General features: G+C 41.1%; 1 protein-coding gene across 1 annotated transcript; it reads left to right on the forward strand.

Moving 5' to 3' along the window:
* The first annotated feature begins 2,625 nt into the window (after positions 1–2,625).
* On the forward strand, positions 2,626–26,129 carry PRDX6 (peroxiredoxin 6). Its single transcript, XM_001365215.5, has 5 exons — positions 2,626–2,932; positions 15,091–15,247; positions 22,304–22,450; positions 23,798–23,944; positions 25,325–26,129. Exons 1-5 carry the CDS (start codon positions 2,838–2,840, stop codon positions 25,451–25,453), a joined length of 675 nt encoding a protein of 224 aa, XP_001365252.2. The 5' UTR covers positions 2,626–2,837; the 3' UTR covers positions 25,454–26,129.
* The last annotated feature ends 257 nt before the right edge of the window (positions 26,130–26,386 follow it).

Consider the following 26,386-nt stretch of genomic DNA (forward strand, 5'->3'; position numbering starts at 1 on the left):
TCCTCTCTGAAATCAAAGAACAAGCAATAACCTGGTCATCCCCTTCAATGTCAATACATTTTGAATGAAATATTTGGTTTTTTTAATTATAATTATGTATGTATATACAAATAATATATGTGTGTATATTTGTTCATGTATACATTGTCCCAAAAGTCTTAGTGCAATTTAAATATTTATATACCCTATACAATGCTAGAAGTATCTCTGACAATTTTAGAAAAGAAGACAGGATAATAAAATCTATCCCACAAATATCATTCTATTAGAAAGGGTACCAGGAGTTCAAAGGCTCTCGATCTGATCAGAAAAATCTAGAGGTCATGGGTCCAGTTCTAAAGTAGCAGTCCTTATAGGGGTCTTCAAACCTCTTTCAAAGTAATCCATTTTGTATCTCACTTTAAAAAACTATTCCCCACCCCAACACAAATACTAGATTGTAATAAAAACTAGCTTCATTTCTTAAACTTTATGCTTTTAAAAAAATCATGACACTTCCTCCCTTTCTTTGACTCTGACATCAAAATGCAAGTATCCCTAGAAGAGATCACATTTTAAGTTCTTATCAGCTAACATATTAATTAAAAATTCACAAGATATCAAGGACTAGTAGTAACAAATCTCTATACAAAAGGCTGCAATGATTGCCTTCCTTATGGTGCCAAATGGAGAATGGTATATTATACTATATAGTGTCAAACTTGGAGCCAAGATCCTGAATGATCGTGATTATTGGGAGAAAAGGTTACCACTGCCCCACCCCAACATGCTGGAATCTTAGGACAAAGTTTTGATGGTTCCTCCTGGGGTTAAGTAAGAAATTAAATCCATGTCAAATATATAAACTCCTAAAGAATTAAGATAGGGTTATCGAGTTGAGAATCTGACAGAATCTATGTCCTTAGTTCCATTTAATCAAAGAAAGCTTTGTGAAACAGGATTTTGAAGGGAGAAAATTTTGTGTGGAAAGGGAGAAATAAAATATTTTAGGTGCCTCCAAAAAAATTAATGGAGATAGGAGTAGCAAATCAAGGAGGTATAATAATAAGTTAAGCTACAGTCTAGGACTTATCCTGCATTAAAGATCAATAAACAAAACAACTGATGAAAGCCTTACCATTTTTCGTCATGCATTAAACAAATATTTATTAATCATCTATGTTCCAAGCATTACTCAGTGTCTGTAACATGGCATGGTGGTTACCATGCTGGACCTGAGGTCAAGAAGACTTGAGTTCAATCCAAGTGTCTATGTGACCCTGAGCAAGGCACTTGAACTTTCTCAGTCTTAGTTTCCTCATCTGTAAAATGCAGATAATATCTGGAGTACTTACAGGGTAATTGTGAATCAAAAATGTAGTCATAAATTGTGAGTCAATAATGAGTCAATAATCTCACATGATAATTATAAAGAACTTTCAATAGCATAAATGTGAGTTCCCATATATTACAGGTTGTAGGCACCTGTATAAAGGTAAAAAAAAATGAGACAATATCTTTAAATGTCTTCATGGAATCATAGAATTTAGAAGATGCAAAGGTCATCCAATCTGATAAAGCCCAAGAACATCTGACACTAAGTATTTAAAACAATATCAAGTATTGCTTTCAAGGTAAAAGCCCGGAAAGGGGTAGGCAATGTGTTGTGTCCTTGTCTGAGGTTAGGTTTGAACCCAGGACCTCCCATATCTAGACCTGGCTCTCAACCTACTGAGCCATCTACCTGTCCCAGAATAGTTTTTAAAGGCACAAAATATCCAGTCTACCTGGTTCCAACTCCATTGAACAAGATGCACCACCCCCAACCCACCTCTTTCCTGACTCCTTTTGTGTGCTGTCCCCATTAGATTCTAAGCTCCTTGAGGACAGAGGCTCTATCTTTTTATGTGCGCTTGGCACATAGTAGGCACTTAATAAATGTTTTTTGGATTAAAGAATAAAATGAATAAAAATTGCCAAGGAAACCAATTGTGCTGGAATATAGTTATCAAAATGCATATTATATATATAGTTTAGGTCTTCTGTCTCCAAACTCAGCACTTTTTAATCAACTACAAAACGAGCATATAAGTAATGATAATACAAGGCAGTGTATTATTACTGCCACAAGAATTACAAAGGAGATTTAGGAGACACATCACTTTTAGATGCCTGAAACAGCACTTTCAGATGTTTACTCCAGGGAACTCCAGGAGATGGATTCTAATTCTTTCCACTTCTACTGAGTCCTTTTCAAAATAATTAGAAGTCGCAATGGCCTGGGATGCCAACACTGCCAGAAAACTAGAGAGAACTTTGGATCTCCTGCAGTGGCTGACAATTTAGCTTCTAGGGTGGACTGAGATCTCACACACTCGGATTCTCCCTCTGGTGTTACAGAAAAACCACAAATCCAGATCATTATTTTACAAAATAAGAGAAAAACAAGAAAAGTTGCTACACGGGAAAGTGGGAAATCCGTCAGTTTTCCGCAGAACAGGTCGCAAGGAAGTGGGGCGGTGTTTGGAGGAGAGGCTCCAAAGCAAACTCACTGGCGCTTTACGCCTCGCCTTCCTTCGTCCCAAGACCCTCCCTCGTAGCTACAGACCAATACCTCCCTGGCCCCGCCCCCTTTTACAACACTCTCCAGGCTCGGATCCCGCCCCCTCCTGCGTCACTCTCCACCTCCATACCTTCCCGACTCCTGCCCCTTCCTTACGTCACGCCCCGCTTCAGGCCCCGCCCCGCTCCTGGTCCCCCTTTTTCTGCAGCCTCGAGAGCGGGCTCCCACATAGCCTGCGGCTCCTCCTCCCAGTCCTAGTCCGACCGTCCTCGTTCTGCTCCTCGCTTCAGCCGCCATGCCGGGAGGTCTGCTGCTCGGAGACGAGGCCCCCAACTTCGAAGCGGACACCACGATCGGCCGCATCCGCTTCCACGACTTCCTCGGAGACTCGTGAGTGAAGCCCCTTCCCGGCCCGGCTCCGCGTTGGGCGTTGGGAAAGTCCCTGCTCGGGCCGGGGTACGCGGACCTGTGACCCTCATTTCTCCTACCCGGCTCCATGGCACCCCTGGGACCCAGAGGGCTTCCCACGTGGTCCGGAAAGGTCATTCGCCCGCCTGCCCTGGCCCCAGCTCTCTTGACTATCCACTCCCCCATATTCCCACATCTACTGCCCCTGCCCCAACACTTCGGACCCCCCTCCCTCCATAACACACCCCTCCTGCCCCAACTCCCCTACCAACCCCCCACCCCACTTCCTGCCTGTGCTCGAGATCTCCAGACCAACCACTCCCCCATTACCTTCTGTCCTTACCCCAAATCCTCTCACCTCCCACCTCCCCGCCTCCTGCCTTTGTATCAGCTTCCCATACCACCCACCCATTCCCTTACCCCTTACCCAATTTAACTCCTACCTCTGACCTCTGCTAACTCCTGTCTCTTCCTACTTGGTAGTCTCCCGTTGGTCCGTGGTATTATTCCTCTTCCCCTTGAATTCCTGCACCCCTTCACTTTTTCCCTACCCCCCACCATCTCCAGCCTAGGGTCTGTGCACCACGGGGTGCCTAATATTTGTGGCTGGGGCAGATGAGGGAGGAAAGAAAAGGTAATTATCTCCTGAATACTCCTAGGGTTTTTTTTGTTGTTTTTTTTTTTGTTGTTGATTGGTTTTTAGATACTGTTTAGCTAGGTGTAGAAATTCTGGTTGGTGGGTGGAGAAAAGGTCTTGTGGGGAGCTTGTGTAGGGGGGTTGTGCTCCAGGGCTTGAATTTTGATTTGTGCTTCCTGTACTCTTCCCTGGAACTTGTTTCCTAATTAAATAGTAATCATTGCTTCTGACCTTTAAGTTAGATATGATCCAGGCCTTGGGTCATGTTAGTGACCCTAGCACTTGGTATTTCTTTATTGGGATTTTCCTCCCACCCTTTTCTAGAAAGTTAGGAAGGGTTAGTAAAAGGTAAAGTCACAGCAGGCTCTTTTTTGCAAAATTTGGCCATGGTATAAATTTTAAAATCATTAACTGCCAGGAAGCTGATCCAGTCTCTTATCTAGACACCCCCTCCCCCTTTACTCCCTTGCACTGATTAAAAATTACTTTGTCCATAATGTGGCTTTTTAGCAGCTTTGAGATAAAGAACACACTATATTTAGATTGTATCCTTTTCCTACAACTGTGAATAACACATTTCAAAAATGTTCTATCCAGTGTCACTTTCTGGGGCATGATATTCCATTCCCCCCAAGAGTAGGTGAGTTGTGTACTAGGACACCTAACTGTCATCTTATTCTTCCATAGAGACAACCACTTGGTGCCATGGATAAAGTGCTGGACTTGTGATTCAGAAGACCTGAGTTTTCCTTTCTTGCTTCCTTTACACTGCATTCCCTAAGACCTGGTTCTCCTGATTGTGCAGCTTATCTTGCTCCCCATTACCCCTTCCACTACTGCTATCATTCAGCAATTTCTCTTCCTTTTGAGGTTCATTCTGTCCTTATCTACCACCAAGAGTCTAGTAGTCCTTTATTGTCTGCAGACCTCCAGGAAGACCTCTTTCCTCAATAAAGTCTTATCTCCTCCCTTCTCTTGCCCTCTTGGCAGGGAACATCATCTTTAATTGAATACTCTACTCTAACCTCCCAAGTCCTCAACTTGCTCAGTTCCCATGAACTACTTCTCCACTCCACCTCAGCTGCACACAAACGATGGTTCATACTTTGTTATCACTCTCAACTATTCCATATCTGGTCATGATCTGTGGAACTAATTTATCTGATCAATCTGTTGTTATTCAACCTCTCTGCCTTGAAACTACAAAACTCCATCTTAATGGTCACTATTACCTCCTTCAGTTCTTTCCCAAGCCATATCTACCATAGCTGTACTGTTTCCTTTATCCTTTCTTGGTCCCTAGATGAGCCAATTCAGCTCTTTATTGTTATCTTCTCTTGATCTTTCCCTACCAAGCCTTAGGTTTCAAATTACTCCCACCAGCTAAAGAACAGTGGCCTTTGCTCCTGGTCACTTGGTGCTGCACCAAACAGAAGAAAAATCATGAAACTACTAAATGGATCTACTACAGATTTGTTACTTAATCAACTGGGCTTTAAGTATGGCACGGTAATATACATCTCCCTTCATATCTCCCTAATCAATTAACTCTCACTTCCAGCACAGTACCTTCTCCAAGTCTTTACATCTCTCCTCAGACCTCCTATAGCTCATCCTCCCCATCCTTCCACCTTCTCCCCTGTCATCACTCAGGTGCATTCTGATAGGTCCATTTTTTACTGCTGCCTCCATATGCACAAGAGAACCCATTCCACCCTGTCCTCTCAAGCAGATCACCCTCTCTATCTTTACCACTCTACTTAACCTTCAACCTAACTTGTATCTTGTCTATTTACTACCTACAAACATGTCCTTATCTCTCCTGTCCTTAGAAAACCCTCACTTCATCCAGCCATCCCCTATATACATCCACTGTATCCTTTTTATGGCTAAACTCCTTGAGAAGGCCATTTACATTAGGTGCCGTCTCTTTCATCTCACTCTCTTCTCTTTGCATTCTGGCTTCCAACCTCATTCAATCAAAAATGCTCTCTAAATCTACTAACGGTTTCTTAAATACCACATCTAAAGGCCTTTTCTCAGTCTCGTCCGTTTTTATTTCCCTTGGCTTTTAATGTTATCATTTACCCTCTTCCTGATACCCTAAGATTTTTGTAACTGTTCTCTACTGGTTCTTTTTCTACCTGTTCATTAAATAATGTTTCTTAGCCTCCTTTCCTGGAGCCTAGAATGGCTTCTGCCCTGGGCCTTCTCCTAAACTATTAGACTTGGTGATCTCAGCTTCCAAGGTTTCAATTATTTCTATATAGATGACTCAAATCTACTTGTCCAGTCCTAGCCTCTCTGCTGGCATCTGGTCAGGTATCTCCAACTGCCTATTAAACAGCTCCGAAATGATACTCTTATACAGCTTAAATTCATTATATCCAAAAATGAAGTCATCATTTTTTCCCCAAACACTCCATTCTTCCTGTCTTTCCTTGTCAGTTGTCCAAGGTACCAGCATCCTTCCAGTCACCCAGGCTCACAATCTAGATGTCATCCATGACTCTTCACATGTCTTACTCCCCGTATTCACATCCAGTCAATGGTCAGGTCTGTCATTTTTACTTTCATAATATCTTGTATACATTCTTCTCTACAATGACACTGCCACCTCCGTCATGCTAGCTCTCCTCATGGCATGCCCAGATAATTGCAATAGCTTACTGGTTGTTCTCCTTGCCTTGAGTCCCCACTACAATCCATCTTCCACTCAGCAGTCAAATTAATTTTTCTACAACACGTCTCACCATATCAGGTTTCCCCTCCCCCCACTGAATATTGATTCAGGATCAAATACAAATTCTTCTGTTTGGCCTTTAAAGCCTTCCATAACCTGATCCCTTCCCACCTTTCCAGTCCTAACACCTTGCACACTTCCTCCCACCCCCAGCTTACTGTACAGCCCAGTGGCACTTGCTATTCCTTGAACAAATACACTCTTGACTCCTGGAATTTTTACTGATTGCTGCCTGGTGATACTTCCCTCATCACCTTCACCTTCTGGTTCCACATACTCCCTTCAAGTCTCAGCTAAAGTCCCACATACTACAAAAAGCCTTTCCTATTCCCGAATCTTCGAGCCTTCCTTCTGAAACTACTCCCTAATTTTTCCGGTATGTATTGTGTTTCTTCATAGTTTTTTGCATGTTGCCTCCCTAGTCAACCAGGAGCTGCTTAGGAGCAGACATTGTTTTTGCCTTTTTATCCCCCCAGCACAGAGTACAAAGCTTGGCATGCAGTAGGTACTGCATAGATATTACTTAACTGACTTCAAACCCTGCCGCAGACAGTTATCTGATCCTGGACAAGTCACTTTCAGCCCCAATTTCCTCATCTGTAAAATGAAAATAATAATAATATCTACTGTTGTGAGCATGAAATGAGTTTTCACATGCAAAGTGATCTATAAATCACAGCAACTAACTCTGGAGAGATAGTGTGGAAGTATGGCATGGTAGAGTAGGACCTTCCCCCTCCCCCAGACCTTCCCAATGGGGGGGGGGAGGCTGTTCCTGGCTCTGCCTCTTAACTACCTTTGACTGGGCTAGTTACTTCTTTTGTCTCCTTTAACATTTTTTTTTTGAGTTCCAAATTCTTGGCCTTCCCTTCCACTGAGAAGGCAAGTAATATGACACCCTATATGTGTGAAATCATGCAAAACATGTGAATATTATAGGCCAGTCACTTTGGGGAGTCTCAGTTGCTCATCTGTAAAATGAGAGGCTTGGACCAGCTGACTTGTAATGTCTTTCCCAGCTCATAAGTCTTAAGATCTTTGGGAAACATTCTCTTCCTTCCTTCTCCTAAATGTTCCATTCCTCCCCCACCTCTTACCTGCCAGTGGGTGTACTGTATAGCCCAATTACCATTAAGGAAATTGCTTGAACCTTGGTCCTGCATGGAAATCTAAACCATTCTAAACCAAAGATGTCATCATCCTGCTTTATTGCCATTAGGATGAAGAGTCACCGGAGCTAGTTTGGTTCCTGCTGTGTACATACTGTCATCCTCCCATTCTCTTAAGCCACCACCCTAGTTTAGTTCTTCCACACTTGTTTCCTGGACTGTTGAAATAATTTGTCTCCTGGCTTCTACGCTTACCCCTCTCCAGTCTGTCTTCCACCGCTACCAAAATCTTTGTGGGTCACATCTGCCCTGGTCACTACTGATAAAAAAGCTTCAGTGGCTTCCCATCATCTTTAGGATAAAATATACCCTGGCATTCTAAGCCATTTAAAAACTCACTCCATCCCACTTTTCTAAGCCTCTTCTCCCCACATTACTCTTTTTCATACCAAACTGGCTTGTTTGCTCTTCACAGATCAATTCTCACTTCTTTGGCTTTATATAGATTGTCTGCCATGTCTAGACCATTCTTTCCTCCTCACCACTGTCTGTGTAAGCCCTAACCTTCCTTCAAAAGCTCAGATACCACCTCCTGTGGAAGACCTTTCCTGAATTTTCCTCCCAAGTTATTGCTCTCTTCCTCTCCAAATTCTACTTATTTATTCTTGCTTTTGTTTGTTCCACCCATCCCTTCTCTGTATGCCTTGCATTTTATGTTTTATTGAATTCTAGTTAAGCTGGCATACTACCCTGATTTAGATATTCTCCTGAATTTTTAGTCCAATCTCTATAGATAAGATAGTTGCTTTAATGATTAATGTATGTGTTCATTTTACAATAAACATAAGGAAAATATCATGGAAACAATGTCTTGGAAAAAGCACTGGATATGAAATTGGAAGGCCTGAGTCTGAATTTTGATGACTACTTATTTGTAACTTTTTTATATTCTTTAAGCAAATCATTTTCCTTTTCTGGGCCTTCAGGTTTCTCACCTGCAAAAGGAGTGGTATTGAACTAAATGAAGTCCCTTCCATCTAATTCCATGAGGGCCCCTACTAAGCATGTAGGTGTATATATGCAGATAGGCTTTCTCTGGAGGCAAATAACTGGATAATTTGTAATGGAAAACTCCCAGGACTTGGATTCAGAAGGGGAAACTTTCCTGGCCCCTGTTTCCTCATCTGTTTTCTCCTCGTGACACAGGCTAGGGCTCCAATTTGGCACAAAGTGGACAAGACTAAAGGGGGAAAATTGAGTGAATTTTAGACTCAGAAATACCTTGCCTAGACTTCATAGGTAAGGCTAGCTAGCTAATAAGTCCTTTAGTGAAGATGTGAGAATAGACCTGTCCATCCTTTTTTTTTTTAAAATAAATGTTTATTATATTAAAAGTTCTAAGGTATCTCCCTCCCATCCCTGAACTAGAAAAGGGCTTACTTGACAAAAAGATTTATGTATATGTAAAACATAAAGTCTTGTGTGTTTCTATTTATCAGTTATTTCTCTGGAGGTGAACATATCCAGCCATTCTTCAAACTATTTCTGTTGCTGCATGTAATGTTCTCTTGGTTCTTCTCATTTCACTCTTCATAATTTTATGTACATCTTTCCATGTTTTATTTTTAATCTGCTCATCATTTCTTATGGCACAATAATATTCCATCACAATCATGCCACAACTTGTTTAGTCATTCCCCAATTAATGGACATCCCCCAAATTTCCAATTCTTTGTTACCACAAAAAATATTCTTTTCCTTTTTCCCTGATTTCCTTAGGAAATAAACCTAATAGTGGTATTCCCGAGTCAAAAGGTATACCCAGTATTGTAACTCTTTCAGCATAATTCCAGATTGCTCTCCAAAATGTTCAGGTCAGAGTTCCCAACAACAGTACTTAGCATGCTGTGCTTTTATCATTTAGTCAATCAAATAGATGTGACATGTTATTTTCCCCATTCTTTAGACCTATTTAGCCCTGTCTCTCTGAGCTGACATTTTCTCAGAGGATATTTTTACCTTCCCTAAATTACAATTTGTGTGTACGTGTGTTTTCCCCTGCTGTGTCTTTGTGCTTTTATAAATTAGGCTAACCATAAGTTTATTTCAGATCCACAGATTAACACAGCTCTTAGCATTGCATAGTTTTAAAAATTTCATGTTGTACCTTCTCTAAGGGGATGAAAAGATAAGCACATCTATTTTAAAAAGTACAAGTGATGGCATTTCCTGTTCTAAAAAAAATGTATGTAAGACTCCTTGCCTTGGAGGGGCTCACTATTTAGAAAGAATTCTGGTTATACCTGTGTAAAGGGAGTAATGCTCTGTAATGGAAAAGATTGCTCCTTGTGTTAGCTTTTAAGTTCTAGTTTTTGTCTCTCACCTGCTAAATATATCAACTTAACCTCAGAAAGTAGGTGATGTACTACATCTACACTCTTTTTGAGCCTCAGTTTCCTCATCTGTAAAGTGAAGGTGGCAAAAGGCAATGCAATATAATAGAAAGAATGTTGAGTTTAAAGTGGGGCTTTCAATTTTGTCCCTGTGGGCCTGGTTTTGTTATTTACTACCTAAGTAAGGAAGAGATTAGATTTTGTAAATATTAGCCAATCTGACTTTAGAGCTGGGGAGGATCCCAGGAGTTACGGAGGCCAGAAATGTCAAATTTGTAGAATTCTAGAGTACAGACTGAACCAGAGTCAAATTTAACTGGTCAATGTTTAACAAAATAAATAAAAAATGCAGTACAACAGAGATCATGATATGATAACTTCAAAAGTTATAGTTTTTGACTTTGAAAACCACAAATGAACATTATCTGTTGGATTGCATTTTTATTTCATTAAACATTTCCCAATTATATTTTAATTTGGTTTGGGCTGCTGGGCCTCAGGGGATGGGATTTTTTTTCCTTTTCCCCAGCTAGGTGGTAAAATGGATAGGAACACCTGACTAGAAGTCAAGAAAAATTACCCGAGTCCTGCCTTACATACTTTATTTAGCTGTGTGTGTGTTTCTGGCCACAACTCATTTAAACCTTTCTCATAGGGTTGCTGTGAAATTTCAATGAGATATGTGAATATATGAGTGTTGTTTGTATATAAATACGCAATGTGATAATATATGTGAAGAGTTTTGCAAATCTTAAAAGCACACTTAGCACGCGCGCGCTTATGTGTGTGTGTGTGTGTGTGTGTGTGTGTGTGTGTGTGTGTGTTTCTATTATTGGCTTCCAACAACCCCAAGTGTTAGGAGTAAGGGACTGAGAGGGCCAATGAGCCAGTTGGAATAAAGGTTTTAAACGTAGGAGAGATTAATCCCTGGTTTAGAGTTAAGATAATTTCGACCTCATACCTGAATAGACCTCACAAGCTTCACCCTATTCAAGTTTACTTGCCTTGTATCCCATTCCCTGGGTTGATGTTTCATGACAGCTGATTTAGTCATCTTTTTATTATATTGGGTTAATAATTGCCCAACTAAGGAAGGTACGTGTGTGAAGGAGACTTGAGGTTGCCAAAGAGTGACTAATGGTGGAAGTTCAGGAACCATAACTAGTGGAAGGGATACTGAGGTTGGGTTCTGAGATGCTGCGTTGTTAGACTTCTCTGTCCCTCTTACACTAGCACACTGTCAAACACATCAAGTGTACAACCCCCAGCTCTAGAGGGTGGAGGGATTCCTTAAAGCTTACCATGTTCCTGGGCAAACTGATCTTGTTTTCCCCTAAAAAATACAGGAGTATGTTATTCCAAGTGTTTGACTCCCCCCAGTGCTGTAAAAAAAAAATCCCAGAGGCTTTTTACCTTAGACCCAGTGACCCATGGGCAGTCGCCATGCCTAGAATGCTCTCCTTCCTTATCTCTGCCTCCTGGTATTTTTCTGGCTTCCTTCAAGTCTCAGCCAAAGTCCCACCTTTTATAAGAAGTCTTTCTCAGTCTTCAGTATTGCTAGTGCTTTCCCCTGATGTTATCTCCAATTAAACCTGTTTATAGTATAAAGTAGGATATAGTATTTAAACGGTCTAAGCTATAGAGTATAACAAGTGTAAACAGCTTCCCCCATTGGACTAGGAGCTCCTGAAGAACAAGGACTCTGTTTTACCTTTTTGGGCATCCCCAGGGCTTAGCTCAGTGCCTGGCACATGTACTCAGGAGTTTCTTAGTAAATATTGTCTGAAAAGCCTCTCTTCCTTTCTTGAATCCTTGAGTTGGTGGTGGCCAGTGGGAGGAAGGTTTTGAGAGGGCTGCAATGGAAAGTGATTCAAGATTTTTTTTCTCTTGATCTGCCAAGACATTTTAGTTTATTTTAAAGTTGTCTTTGTGTAGTGACTTGTGTTTGTAAAATAATGGGCCTGTGGGATATGTGGTTTTGTTTGTATAACTTTGCTTTTTTTTTTTCATCTAATCTGTCAACCAGAGCACAGACATGAGCAATATATTTGCAGCCTGTCTCAGTCATTTTCTCTAGTATTGTTATTGGTTTTGATGGTAGTGGTGGTGGCTTTTCAATCGCTGCACACTGAAAAGGTCTGAGGTAGAAAGACTTTCCCCTTATTAAGTTATTTGAAAAGGAGGCAGGAATGCCCAGGTTGATGGAGAAAATAGTCTTATTGTAGAAAGTTTACAGCTTTAAAATGTTTTAGGGGGAAGGGTAAGTGACTTGGCCACTCGGGTGGAAAACGGAGCCAAGAGTGCTGGGGAAGGTTGTGAAACGGTTTACAAACAGTTCTTTCATGTGACTCAGCAAAATATTCTCTCTTAACATCCACTGTTAAGATCAGTCATCCTTCCATCAATCCAGGGCAGGTTTAATTTCTGGGAAGCAGCTTCCTGTTCTGTATGAGCTCTAAAAGGACCATCCAAACAGCATGAAGCTTTACCTCCTAAGACCTGCTTCTAGTGTACTGGACCTCCAGGAAGCCTCCCCAGCCCCTCTCTTTTTTTCTCCAACCCCACCTTTGCTCTCTTTACAAGTTAATACTTTAAAGATTTTATTCTTTGCATTTTAAAAAATATTAACCTGCTAATACCGTTGCTCAGTCCTCATCCTTGATGGCTCTGCAGAATATGTATCAGTGATCATTCTTACCTCAGAATTTTCCCCAGTCCTTCTCTTAGTTCTCATCCTTTGTGTCTGACCATTACTTTTTAATTTCCTTGGCTGGTTCTTTGTTTATGTTGTATCCACTGACTGCATGTGTGGCCCCCAAGGCTCTCTTCTTTCTCATCTCCAGGGGGCTCAGTGATCATGATTCCTCCATCTATATCTTGAGCGTTTACTCCTCGGGCTTTAGTCCAATGTCACCAGCTCTCTACTGGATGTTTCCAAAAGACTACTCCTTAGAAATTGCAATAGATATCTAAAATCAGAAAAAGAAAACATTCCCCAAATCCACCCTTCTCAATTTCTCTATTTCAGAAGGGCACCACCATCTTTAATCAACTCGGTTTGTCACTTCACTACTCATTAGGAATATAGATTTAGACCTAGAAAGGATTTTATAGACAGATAGTCCAAACTCCTCATTTTATGGGTGAGAAAACCAAGACCCAGAGAAGTTCAGTGACTTTATCAAGTTATATAAGTAGAAACTGGAAGAAATTGAAACCAGATCCTCTTTAGTCCAAATTCCATATCCTTATCCTGTACCTTGAGTCATTCATCACTCCTTCCATCAGCTGCTGAATCTCAATTCTACTTCTGTAGCACCTGTCACCTAGGGCTGCTAGATGGCACAGTGATAGGACACTGTACTTGGAGTCAGGAAGAACTGAGTTCAAATCAGACCTCGGACACTAGCTGTGTGACCCTGGTCAGGTAGCTTAACACTTATTTGCCTCCATTTCTCATCTGTAAGATGGCGACACATTAGAGAAGGAAATGGCAAACCACTCCAGTATCTTTACCAAGAAAACACCATGGGGCCATATAGTCAGACACACTTGAATAATAGCAACAAATGTCTTGCCACATCCATTCCTTTATCTGAACCCAGTGCTAACACCCTAATTCAGACCGTTATCACTTCACTGTTCACCATGATTGTTTACTAGGCTTTGTAATTGGATTCCTTAGCTCCAGTTTCTTCTGCTTACTAAAAGTGATAATCCTAAAAACTAAGTTATTTCTCAGCCTTCTCTTGTCATTAGAAAAGGCTAAAAAGGAAAGCAATTATGTTGAAATAATTATTAAAAGTATTTTAAAACTAATTCATAAACTTCTGTTGTAGAGCAAAATATCAGTTCATTTTTTGTTATTTTAAGCTTATTTTATTTTATATATTTTTATAAATATATATTTATTTATATGTATATAAGCATAAATATATATTTAATTAAAAATTAAAAAATAGATATTTTAATCTTATGGCCTGACTCCAAGCTTCTTACTTAATACTCTTAAATTCCAGTCTATTTGCTATTGGTCAGATTCCATCTTCTATTTCTGACCTTCTGCATAAGCTGCAATTCTACCCCTGATATGTACTCTCCTGGAACCTTCAGGCTTAGCTTCCTTGAAAGCTAAAGGAAGTTCCACCAGCACAAAGCCTTACCTGATTTCTGTGCCTAAATGCCCTAACACACATACCTGGCAAATGGTAGGTTCAGAATCAATGTTATTGATTGATACTTAGATTCAAACCCTAGAAGTTGCTTACCCTCTCTCGGTCACCTTTTAAATTAGAGTAGTTAGGTTAAATGAAGTCCCTTCTGGCTCTAACTTTGTGACCTTGTAAAAAAAAAAAAGTTCCCCTAATAGGAGCCTAATATTTATTAAGGATGTCTAGGTGCTGGAGAAACAAAGACAGCCATGAAATTTAATATAAGCTGCCTAAAGATGGGAACTAACCATTGAGACAAGGTGTCTCTCTAGGATCCCATCCCTTATGTCATTTCTAGCAGATTGCCTCTAGATTCCTTCCCTTATCTTCAATGTCTCCTTATCTACTAACTCCTTTTCTAGGCCTACCAACACCCATATCTCCCTGAATCCTCAAAGAATTCTCACTTGATCTGACTAATTTGGTAGCTATAGTCCAAAATCTTCACTCCCTTTCCAGGTGGATACCTTAAGAAAAGTCTCCATTCAGTGTTATTTCTTTCTCTTAAATTATTTAAAATCATCTATAATTCTGGCTTCTACCTCATTCAGTTGAAATTCAGTGGCCTCTCCACAGTTAACCAGTATTTTCTTAATTACCAAATCTAATGGCCATTTCTCAATTTTCATTCTAGAGCATGGGCTCTAGAGATGGAATGGGGACTTTTAGAGATCATCTGATTCAGTACCCTACAGCCTTTTCCTCATTCATAACAATCCTGTGAGGAAAGGAGTTCGGGTTTCCACATTTTATTGATGAGGAAATAGAAGTTTAGAAAAGTTAAAATGATTTGTCCAGCATCACTCAGCAAATGTCAGGACCAGGGATTTCCAGGTCAGCTATTCTTTCTGCTAAATAACCGGGTTGCCTCCTGAATTTCACACCTTAATAAAAGCTTAAGTTCAGTGTAATGGAAGGAAAGCTCCACAGGAAAATAGTTATAAATGGAAGTCTTTGGTAAGTGTTCGTATGATGTTCACCTGCTTTGGATCAGGAAGCAAACATGCAGACCTTGCCCTCAGATGTACCATGTTCTCTTCTTTCCAGATGGGGCATCCTCTTCTCCCACCCTCGGGACTTTACTCCAGTGTGCACAACAGAGCTGGGCCGTGCCTGCAAGCTTGCCTCAGAATTTGCCAAGCGAAATGTTAAGATGATCGCCCTTTCTATTGACTCTGTCCAGGACCACCTTGCCTGGTGTAAGGTATGGCACCATGTGTTTAGGCCTAGTATCACCTTGATTGCACAAGCTATATGGTTTCAGAGCTGATAAGCCAGGAGAAAACCAAAGACTACTGTTTCACAGCGTTTACTGGGGCTGATATCCAGAGAGCTATTTAAAACCTACGTCTAAATGTCTGTTGTGTGAACCTTAAAAATTCCCAGACCCTACTTCATAAGGTTGGGTTAAGACGGTTCACAGTTGATATGGCTCGTTTAAAGTGTAGTACTTATTTATTACAGCAGGATTGAAAAGGAGTTTACTTAGAAATGCTTAATATCTTGAGTAAATTCAGTGAAGGTAAACTGAGGTTCATACTCCAAGCAATATCACTTTATTAACAGTGCTACAAATAACTGTTAATAAAGGGAGATGTATACTACTTCAGGCAGGCTAGCGATCCCAATAAGAAGAGGTGACCCTCTCGACACAGAAGTAAAAAGGGGCCTTGGAAGTCTTGGATTATTACATCCAATTCTACTGTGAAAAGTAGGCTAGCATTTCTCTCCCACTCTGACAATTAAGGAATGTTTTATGGGACCCATCTGTCTCTTGAAATATTTAGTAAAGGATTAAAACTACCGGATTCACTATCTCCTTGGAAGAGATAAAATCTCCTTTACTTGTACAAGGACAGTTGACATGTCTTTGGGGCTTAAAGAAAATAAGCAAATGATCCAGAGGCTACTAGTATAAGAGGAAACAACTTTTCTTTTTAATTATACCTTTAAACTAATGCAGGGAAAGCTGAATTTCTGAGCTCAGCTTAAGGATATCTCAAGGCAGATGCAAACTCAGATGTAAAATTAATATAGCATAAAATAAGTTACATTACATAATTGCTACAGTGGAAACTAGAGGTCATTACTTTTTATATTTTCACTTAGCAATTTTTTTTTTGTCCTTGTACCCCTCGCACCTTAGGACACTGGCCTTCGTTGATACCCACTAAATGGTTTATAGGAGTTAGGTAGCTGTGCTAGGCAAGGAGTCTTGAGTTGATCTAAGATGATCAAATAAGCCTTTTTTATCCTTTTCAAAATTTCAACAGGGAGCTTGTCAGTCAATCTGGTTTATGTGGTAGACACTGAGAAAGAATTGAAAAATGGATAAATAAGCCATGGCTCTTCCCTTCAAATTTATAATCTATTTGGATAGTCATTTATTAAGTTTCTACTCTGTTGGGCACTGCGATAAGTTCTGGAAATTGGGAGAAAGAAAAGTACAGTTCCTGCCCTTAGGAAGCTGGTAAGCTAATGTAGGAGACAAAATTATATATATATGTGAATAAATAATGTCCAGAGTAAACTTAATAATTGAATCATCTCAGAGGAAAGGCACAAAGATTAAGGAATAGGAAACGCTTCTTACAGAAGGTGAGATTTTTGATTGAGATCTAAAGGGAACCACAGAAGCCAGGAGAGCATTCTATACATGGGGGTACAACTAATGCAAATTCAGAATTGAGACATGGAGCATTTTGTGTGAGAATCAGCAAGAAGCCAGTGGCACTGGCAGAATGTATTGGGGGAGGGTAGTAAGGTAAGATAGAAGAAGTCTGGAAAGGCCAAGTTCTGGAGGACTTTAAAATCCAAACAGGAGGAGCAGCTATGTGGGTCCATAGAGAGAGAGACAGGAGGTTCCTATATTTAAAACTGGCCCTCTTTTTTTTTTTTTAATGCCAAGACATTTCCTAGCAATGTAACCCTGGGAAAGTCACTTAACCCCAATTACCTCGCCTTTACCACTTTTTTGGCTTGGTTGATTCTAAGACAGAAGGTAATTTTTTTTAAATCCTGGAAATAATAAAAGAGCTATTAGTTTCTCAAATGGGAATGAATTGTGGGAGTGACCTTCATTTTAAGAAGGACAGTTTGACAGCCAAGTGAAGAGCCAAGACTTATACAAATAACTGACAGCAACCTGTTATGGTTCTTAAGTTTTATGGAGTGTTTTTTTTTTTTCCCACAACCACCCTTGAAAATGGATCATGCAAGTAGTATTGTTTTTATCAGATTTGACCCATTAAGTCATTTGCCCAGCAGTATATGTCCCAGTTCTCCTGACTCCAGAACACAGAAATATTTTTCACTATGCCAGTGTCTTTTGCAAAGTAAAATAACTAGGAACTGCCTGAATTCAGCCTGGTCTCAGGTCCAAAAAAGAGAGGGAGGAGTTATAGCCACTTAAATACAATCATGCAAAACAATGGGGACTTAGGAAAGGGGAATTTTGGGAAATACTAAGGGACTTCTGGGGGATGAAGTCCAAAGACTCAAAATCTCCATTTATACATACACACATCCCCCACCCCCTGAGCCTGTTGGGAAACCAATTTCCCCAAAAGGAGCATGAAAATGTAATCTATCTTCATGGCACATTCTGGATTCTGGTAGGTAGCAAGTTTCTTATCCTAAAATTGCTCAAATTTAAATCAAAGTTCACAACAATAACTTACCCTCCTGAGGTGAATAATAACAAACGCAGGGATCATTCAGGGATGCATGGCTGAGTTACGAGGTATATGAGTCAATTTGCAAAAGAAAATAAAAAACATGAAAAAATCCAAATAAAAGAGAAAAATAACTTATGGATGAAATATAAAATGTAAAAGTCTCATGTATAAAAAAAATCTAAGCAAAGGAAAAGCAAGTCTATAACAGGTCTTTGAATCAGGGCCCAATTAAAATGATTTAAGCATTTATGCAATTTATCCAATAAGTAGCCAGGACTACAGTAAGTTGTCACATCATGAGAGAAAATAGAAAAAGAGCCTAGATCTCGAGACTGGGAACTAGAATTTCCTGGTTTGACCCTTTTCTTCTTTTTTCTGGATAATGGAGCCAGAGCAATTGATGTTATATGCTTGATATAGTGTGGTACAAGGAAATCCTGCATTTAACACATGTTAAACAGCTGCAACCTCGAGTCTCACACATGATCAAGTCATTGGACTTTTTGTGAAGAATATCATCAATCCCTATAGGATTGATTTGGTTTCTTTCACCTTTGTGCTCGTTTGGCACTTTGCAAGTCAAGTTCTGTCCTCCTTTGTGATCCATTTGTCCTTGGATGAGACATAGTCATTGAGCAAGTCTCATAATAATTTAAATGACTAGTGGCAGGTTTCCATAACCCAAAGCTTTTAGGGTATGTTTTCTTTATATGTTAGATAAATGGATGTCTTAGGTTATGCTATTGCAAAAAGTAAAAATAGTTAAAAAAAAAACAAACCACATTCTCAATACTAGTGGCATGTGTTTCAAAGGCAAAAAATGAGAAAAGAAGGGGGGAAATCAAATACTGTATGACTCATGTAGGAAGAAAATAAAATGTTAAAATTGTATATATTTCACAATCACAGAGGTAAAGTATAGGGACTAGTTTTCAAAAAATAAGATTCATTTCCTCTTTGAACATGATCCGTAGTCTGAGTGCAAATAAGGCAGATAAAATAATGTGAGTACAAATGAGGTAAATAAAACAATGTGAGTGTAAATGAGGTTAGCAATAATACATTCAAGAAAATACAAAAAAAAATAGTAAAGGCACAAAATGTTACAAAAGGCACATCAGGTATCAATATAGGTCACTAATACAGATTTTCTTCTATGAGATAGTACATGTCTTGCCCTACAAGGCAATTTATGCAAACATGAGGATCAATCAAATAAAATGCAACAAAACAGTACAAATCCAGCAATAAAGAAGTACAATCACAATCAATAGTCAAATATAATCAGTGCAAGCAATTATTCACCATCAACAGAAGGTACTCATTTTACATGGCTACAATGAATCCATGAGTCCCTCTCCAATTTTTATGGCTGTTGGTGTAGTTAATAGGACCTAGAATGTTCCATCATAAGCAGGTTCAGTCGACCCACTACATTTTAAATTCTTACTGTCACCTGGGTTTAAATCATGAAGCGAGAAATCAATGGGGCCTGCTTGAACAGCAGCTACAGAGTCATGGAGTCTTTCCATTTTGTTTGTAATTGTCTGGCATGTAGCAATGGTTGTATTCCCTCCTAACTGAGGTATAGGCAGGGGCAAATGGTTGTGCCTGAATAGGTGGCTGTCCAAATAGCATCTCAAATGGTAAGATGTGTAAATCACCTCTGGGTCTGCTTCTGAGATAAAATAGGGCCAGAGGTAGAATTTCAGGCCACTTTAAATGAGTCTCCAATACATAATTTGCCAATCATTGTTTTAAGTTCTTATTCATTTGTTCAACTTGTCTGGAGCTCTGGGGATGATATGGTATATGAAATTTAGGAGTTATCCCCAGACATGAATAAATTTGAGATAGCACCGAATAGGTAAAATGAGTCCTTTTATCCAAATCAGTACGTGCTGGCAAGCCAAAACGAGGAATAATTTCTTTCAAAAGGATCTTATCAACAAAAGCCACTGTGGCATGAGCAGTAGGAAATACTTCAGGCCACCTGGTCAGTTGATCAACTATGACCAGGCAAAATTTATACTGTCCAGCTTTTGGCATAGAGATAAAGTCAATTTGTAGGTGCTCAAATGGTGAGGCTTTTCCTCGAAAGGCGTGTTGGTAGGATAATCTGTACATACTTTGGAGGAATTATAGTTATTCCAGGTACTATCCATACTCTTTTAACAGAGTCTACAATGCCTTGGTTGCCAAAATGACCATTTTTATGAATAGAGTGACAAATCTGGTTATAGAAAGCTCTAGGAAGCAAGGGTTTGCCATCTGATGATACCCATACTCCATTTACTTGTTTTGCTTTAAATTTCTGCTTCCATTTTTCCATTTCCTTGTCATTATAAGAAAGTAATTGTCATTGGCATAATTAATTCAGGGCCCTCTAAGACTGCTGGTTTTGCTGCAATGTCTGCTTGGTTATTTCCCTTGGAGACAGGGTCAGTGCCACCTGTATGTGCAGAGCAGTGAATGACAGCTATAGCTTCAGGGAGCTGAATGGCAGAAAGAAATTCAGTAATAAGGTTTGTATTGGCAATACATTTTCCAGCTGATGTTAAGAATCCTTTCTGAAGCTATAGCATGCCAACGGCGTGACATATGCCAAAGGCGTAGCAGGAATCTGTAAATTGTGACTCTTTTATCCTTTGCAATGATACAGGCCTGTTTCAAAGCTGTGAGTTCTGTACCCTCTGCGCTTACATTTGAGGGCAAGGAAGCTGACCACAGAGTATCAAATTCAATAACTCCTGAAAAATCCGCAGCTCCTGTTGTATAGTGCACACCATCCCTCATAAATGAAGAACCATCTGTAAATAATATTAAATCCAAATCATCCAAAGGGGTGTCCAATAAATCATTATGAGGTTATCAACAGCCACTAAAGATGTACAATTGTGTAAAGGTTCTCCAGAAATTGGTAAATCAGGGAGTAAGGTTGCAGGATTAAGAACTCCACAGTGTTTTAATGTGATATGTTCATTATTTAATAGGGTTATCTCATACCCAGTAATCCTTTGGTCAGTAAATGCCTGTGTCCTATGTCTTGATAACAATGCCTCGACCTCATGTGGGCACGTTATGGTCAGAGGGCATCCCAATACCAGATTGGCAGATTTGGTAACCAGTAACGGTGGCAGCTATTCTTCTAAGGTATGGTAGAGCTCTGGCAGCTACTAGGTCAAGCTGGGCTGAATAATGGGCTTCTGGGCATTGAGCAGGTCCCCAAAATTGAGTTAGAACACCTGAAGCTACCCCTTTTTGTTCATGAACATATAAAGTAAATGGTTTATCATAATTGGTATGCCTAGAGCAGAGGCAGACAGGATAGCTTGTTTTAAATTTGAAAGAGCTATTAGGTGTTTTATTTCCAATTTAAGTGGTTCAGGGACCAAGTTTTTTGTGAGTGCTACCAGGGGTTTAGTGATTTCCCCATAGCAAGGGATCTACTGTCAACAAAATCCTGTTGCTCCAAGAATAGTTCTCAATTGCTTTTTAGTGTTAGGAGCACTTAACTTTTGGATATTTTCAATATGCTTGGGAGAAATTAAATGGAACCCAGCATTCAAAATAAAGCTTAAATATTGTACCTTGGGGAGACACAACTGAACTTTGTCCTTAGAGACCTTGTGGCCTCTCTTATGTAGCTCTAAGAGAAGGTGCTTGCTATCCTCTTGGCATGCTTCAGTGTTTGGTGAGACCTTTCCTTTTGGCCTTTAAAGACATAAGCAGCAGTGTTTCTCAACTCTTCAAGGACCCATCTGAGGCCACTGTGGGAAATGCATCTTAAAATAATCTTGGACCACCCTGCAAGAGTTGTTGACAAAATGTCTCTTTATTTGCTCAATATCTTTGTCTTTAGAAATATCAAGGTCTAGATATCGACCTTAACCATGAATTGTGAGGGTGTCTCATCATGATTGTCTAAGGCTGGACAACATAGGGCCTCAGAGATTGGCAGGGGGAAGGCATAGGAAAGTTTGGACTGGTGCTATCTATAGCAATAAGAGCCCTGGCCTTGGGTTCAGAGGAGGTTTCCAACATTCCATGATCCTGGCAAGGTTCTAGAGCCTCCCTTTGCCTGCTGCTAACACCTGCCCATCCTACAAGGCTGGGAAAAGTGCTGTATAAATGTTGGTAATTATTGTTCTTGGGAAATATGCGGTTTCTATGATGCATTACTCCAAGAAGAAGATAATATACATGAATACATGGAATTGAAAGCTTTTGTATGAACAAAACTGATGTAATAAGGAAAATGTTAGCATCAAAAGTTTCTGATATAACCAAGGTTTAACAAACTATATCAGTAAATAAAATGCAGCCACTGAGCCATCACTCAGTGGACAAATGGTGAAATTTGGAAATGAAAATGACAAACAAAAGAATCCATAAACCAGAAAATAAAGACATAAGTTAGACATGTGACCTGGTCGCTTTAGGCCATGGCTGGAGTCGTACCTCAGAGGCCTCGATTCCTAGCTGAAGGTTAGAAGTCATTTTGGCCTCTTTATGAAAGGGTTTTGGCTGTTGATAATTCAAACAGTATGTCTGGTTTGTATTCCTATTTTGCTCTTCTTCAGGATATCAATGCATACAATGGAGAGCCACCTGTCGAGAAGCTGCCTTTCCCCATTATCGATGATCACAAACGGGACCTTGCCATCAAGCTGGGCATGCTAGACCCGGATGAGCGGGATGGGCAGGGCATGCCTGTGACGGCACGTGTGGTGAGTTTCCTGTCCCAGCCATGGGCTTTATGTGCAGCCCACGCAGGTGGTTTCCCATGGGGATTGCTTGTCTTAGCTCAGTTTGATTTCAGGATAGTGTCATAGATAGATAGATAGATGTTTTACCAATTACATGTGATAACAAATTTCTACATAAGTAAGTTTTCCAAAGTTAAATGATCTAAATTGTCTCCTTCCCTCCCCAATTCCAGAGCTTGAAAGCAATTTGATCTGTATTATCATGCAAAATATATTTCCATAATGTTCATTTTCATAAGAGAATAATCTCTTAAAACCAAAAACCCAAAGAAACTAAAGTGAAAAATCATCTGCTTTGATCTGCATCCTGACTCCAGGAGAGCATTCTTCAGCATCTGTCTCAGGGTAGTGTTATTAAGCACCACTTTAAAAAGCTTTAGAAGTCAGTTAATTGTTCCTCCTCTTCCCCTTCTGTGTTCTGTCCGTCTAAACGGGGGTGCTGGTGGGGGGTGGCGGGACAAGGGCTCTCTGGGGCAGGAATGCTCTTTCCATGAGCTCTTATGCTGCATAGATAAAGATATAGATATCACTAGATATAAAGAGAAAAATGAAAGTTGTTCCTCTCCTTGGGGAACTGATGGTCTACTGTGGAATCAGTCAGTAGGTCTATATTAAGAGTGAATAGATAAAATAAAATGGCAGCTGAGTGTACAGTGATTAGAATGCTGGGCTGAGTCGGGAAGACCCACATTTGAATCCAAGTCAGTTTCCCAGTCTGTGAAAGGAGAGATGAGATGCCATGATGTCCGGCATCTCTAAACCCGTGTTTCTAGAGAGATTCGTGAATTTGAAGAGAAAGGGTAGATTTAACCGATGGGAATCCAGAAGGACATCCCACAGGAGCCTAATCCAGTTATTTAAATAAAAATGAGATTCCTGAAACCTGTGTTCTAGAGATCGATACAGAGATCCGTCCGTGTCTTTGGGATCTGATTGTTGTTATTCAGTCATTTTAGCACATCTGACTCTTCGTGACTCTATTTGGGGTTTTCTTGGCAAAGATACTCATGGTTGGCCTTTTCCTTCAGCTCATTTTACAGATGAGGAAACGGAGGCAGACACTTCAGTGACTGCTAATAAGTGTGATTCTTTCTTGTCAATTCTAAGACAGAATCATGGGGAGGGATAGGTAAGGGCTTAAGTAACTTGCCCAGGGTCATACAGCTAGGAAGTGTCTGAGGCCAAATTTGAACCCAGGACCTCCCAACGCCACCCTTGGCACTCTATCCACTGTGCTGCCATCTCAGGAAGTCTAGCCACTGAACTGCCTGGCCATGTCACACCTTACACTTCTCTGTGTATTTGCAGGTATTTATTTTTGGCCCTGATAAGAAGTTGAAGCTGTCCATCCTCTATCCAGCAACTACCGGCAGGAACTTCGACGAGCTCCTCAGAGTGATTGACTCCCTTCAACTGACAGCATACAAGAAGGTTGCTACTCCCGTGGACTGGAAAGTAAGGCCTAGAAAGGAGAAATAAAAGCCATCCCCGGGGAGTCAGGCCAAGCTGCCAGGAAGAGGGGAGCCCCATACAGGAGATAGGAGGGAGAGAGAGGGCAGGCTTGGGGTTCAGGCTCGGCCTCTTAACCGCACTGCCGTGGTGACCCCAGACGAGTCACTTCACCTCGCGGGCCCATTTTGGGAACTCGAGCCCTGGAAGAGCAGTGGGAGGAGGCAGCTTCCCGCCTGGGAGTTTCCCCATCATGCCAGCCCTGTGGAATATGGGAGGCTCTGTGGGACAGCTGGGCTCCACAGTAATCCCATCACACACGCGCGCTTGGCTGCGGCGTGACGTGGGGTTTTAAGTAGAGACAGTGAGCTCTTCCCCAGCAGGAGTGAGCGAGGGGAGCGCTAGAAGGGGCTGCCGGGAACCCATGCCTGCTTGTGAGGTCCCGCACAGCATAGCACGATGAGGCCGTCTGAAAACCCTCCCAACCCCAGCCAGGAAACCGGGGCTTCACTCTGGTCCCGAAAACACACCTCTCCCGAGCTAGCTCTGCCTTCTTGCTAAGATCTGAACTGGGAGCGCCGAGGTGTTCAGTGGATAGTGTGCCAGGCCCGGAGATAGGAGATGCTGGGTTCAAATCCAGCCTTGGACACTTCCTAGCTGTGTGACCCTGGGCAAGTCACTTAACTCAGTTGCCTAGCCCTCGCTGCTCTTCTGCCTTAGAACCAATACCTTAAATACTTAGTATTGATTCCAAGACAGAAGGTGAGGGTTTTGAAACAAAACTTAAAAATCTTAACATTAAAACATTGAGTAGGTGCTAAAGAAGTTCCTGTCGTGTCATCATCCTTATCAAAGTTTCCTTGTTAAGAAAATGTGAACTTAAGTCATCAAAGTAAGGATAATGGCACAAAGCTATTTTCCCTTTGATGTCCTTAGGGAATGTAGGAGATGGGTTCAAGTTAACAAGGCCTCACAGTTGTTTGTTTTGTTTTTAAGCCCTTATGTTCTGTCTTAGAAACATGACTGTCCAAGGCAGAAGATCAGTCAAGGTTGGGCAGTGGGGGGTTCCGTGACTTACCCAGGGTCACACATCTGAGAAGTGCCTGGGGTCCGATTTGAAGCCCCAGCTCTAGCACGGAGCCACCCGGCTGCCCCCTCCAAGGCCTTGTTAAATGCCTGCTACGTACTGTGGTCGAGACTAGGGACACAAGAGGCGGCCCAGCCCTCAGGAATCTGGCTCCCTGATGTCTTTATTCCTCTACTTGTGGAGCTCACCTTTCTCTGTACTCCCACTGTAAAAATGAAAAAGCTACTGATGACTTCTTTTCCATTTGTCAGCTCCAACCCAGCTATCCCAATGACACTAAATGCTTTCCCTCTTCCCAGCCTGGAGACAGCGTCATGGTGGTTCCAACTATCTCTGAAGATGAGGCCAAAGCCCTGTTCCCGAAAGGAGTCTTCACCAAAGATCTCCCTTCAGGCAAGAAATACCTCCGGTACACCCCCCAGCCCTAGGGGCCTCCGGCCAGGGCTCCCTCTAGGCGCCTCCCCAGGACCACTGAGGCTGCTCTACTGAACCCAAGGCTTGTTAGGTGAAAACGGCCCCGCGGCGCCTGTGCCTCCTCTCCTTGTGCCTTTCCCAGCATTCCCCGGGGCATGGAAGGCCCACCCTCCAGCTCCTGGGAGGACTCCTACACGGGCCTCACAGACACATCATCTCTTTTTCTAATTCTTCTCTGGGGCAGGAGACAACAGCTCTGTCTAGGGAGCTTCACCTCCCTTTGGGGATTTCTGTTTAGCACAGACGATAGTCATTGAGGCATTTCACACCGTTTTCCTCCATGTTGAATATTAGGATTCTTACCTTTCCAGCAGATACAGGGAAGCAGAATACAACTAATATTTTGTGACATCAGACAAAAGAGCTTCCTGGTTCTGTCCCCGAATGTGGAGGTGGCCCAGAGGATGGGCCAGGGGTGGGATGGTGGAGGGCCGCCATCGTGGGTGCCTTTGAAGCTAGTCAGTTATCTAGTGTGTTCATAGTAAGATAAAGCGTGTCTACTAGAGGGGGAAAGGGAGGAGAGAAAGATACTATTTCTTTACTACAAAATATTGTCTCTACATTGGATGGTTTTCTGTTTTCTGATATTTTGCCTTTAGGGGAGCCACAAATAAAAGACTTTTGAAACTAGGTCATAAGTGTCTTCATTTGGGTGTACACACACACACACACACACACACACACACACACACACGTCTGGTTTTTGTTGTCATATCTCAGTCGTTTCTTGAATCCTATGGATCTGCCTCCCTGAGCCTCCTCACAAAAATAGAAAGCAATTTAAGCAAAACTGACCCAACCACCCTTCTTTAAAATACATATTTTATTGATGTCTTTTGTTTATACATCACCTCAATTTCTGAATACCCTTCTCCTCCCAGGGAGTC

This window comes from Monodelphis domestica, chromosome 2 (assembly GCF_027887165.1).
Source record: "Monodelphis domestica isolate mMonDom1 chromosome 2, mMonDom1.pri, whole genome shotgun sequence".
NCBI classification, from domain to species: domain Eukaryota; kingdom Metazoa; phylum Chordata; class Mammalia; order Didelphimorphia; family Didelphidae; genus Monodelphis; species Monodelphis domestica.

Bases quoted from the DNA above. Each gene is read 5' to 3' on its own strand.
- PRDX6 (XM_001365215.5), top strand. From the start codon at position 2,838: ATGCCGGGAGGTCTGCTGCTCGGAGACGAGGCCCCCAACTTCGAAGCG. The intron at 15,248-22,303 runs GTATGGCACCAT...GCTCTTCTTCAG, and splicing joins ACCACCTTGCCTGGTGTAAG to GATATCAATGCATACAATGG. The intron at 22,451-23,797 runs GTGAGTTTCCTG...GTGTATTTGCAG, and splicing joins TGCCTGTGACGGCACGTGTG to GTATTTATTTTTGGCCCTGA.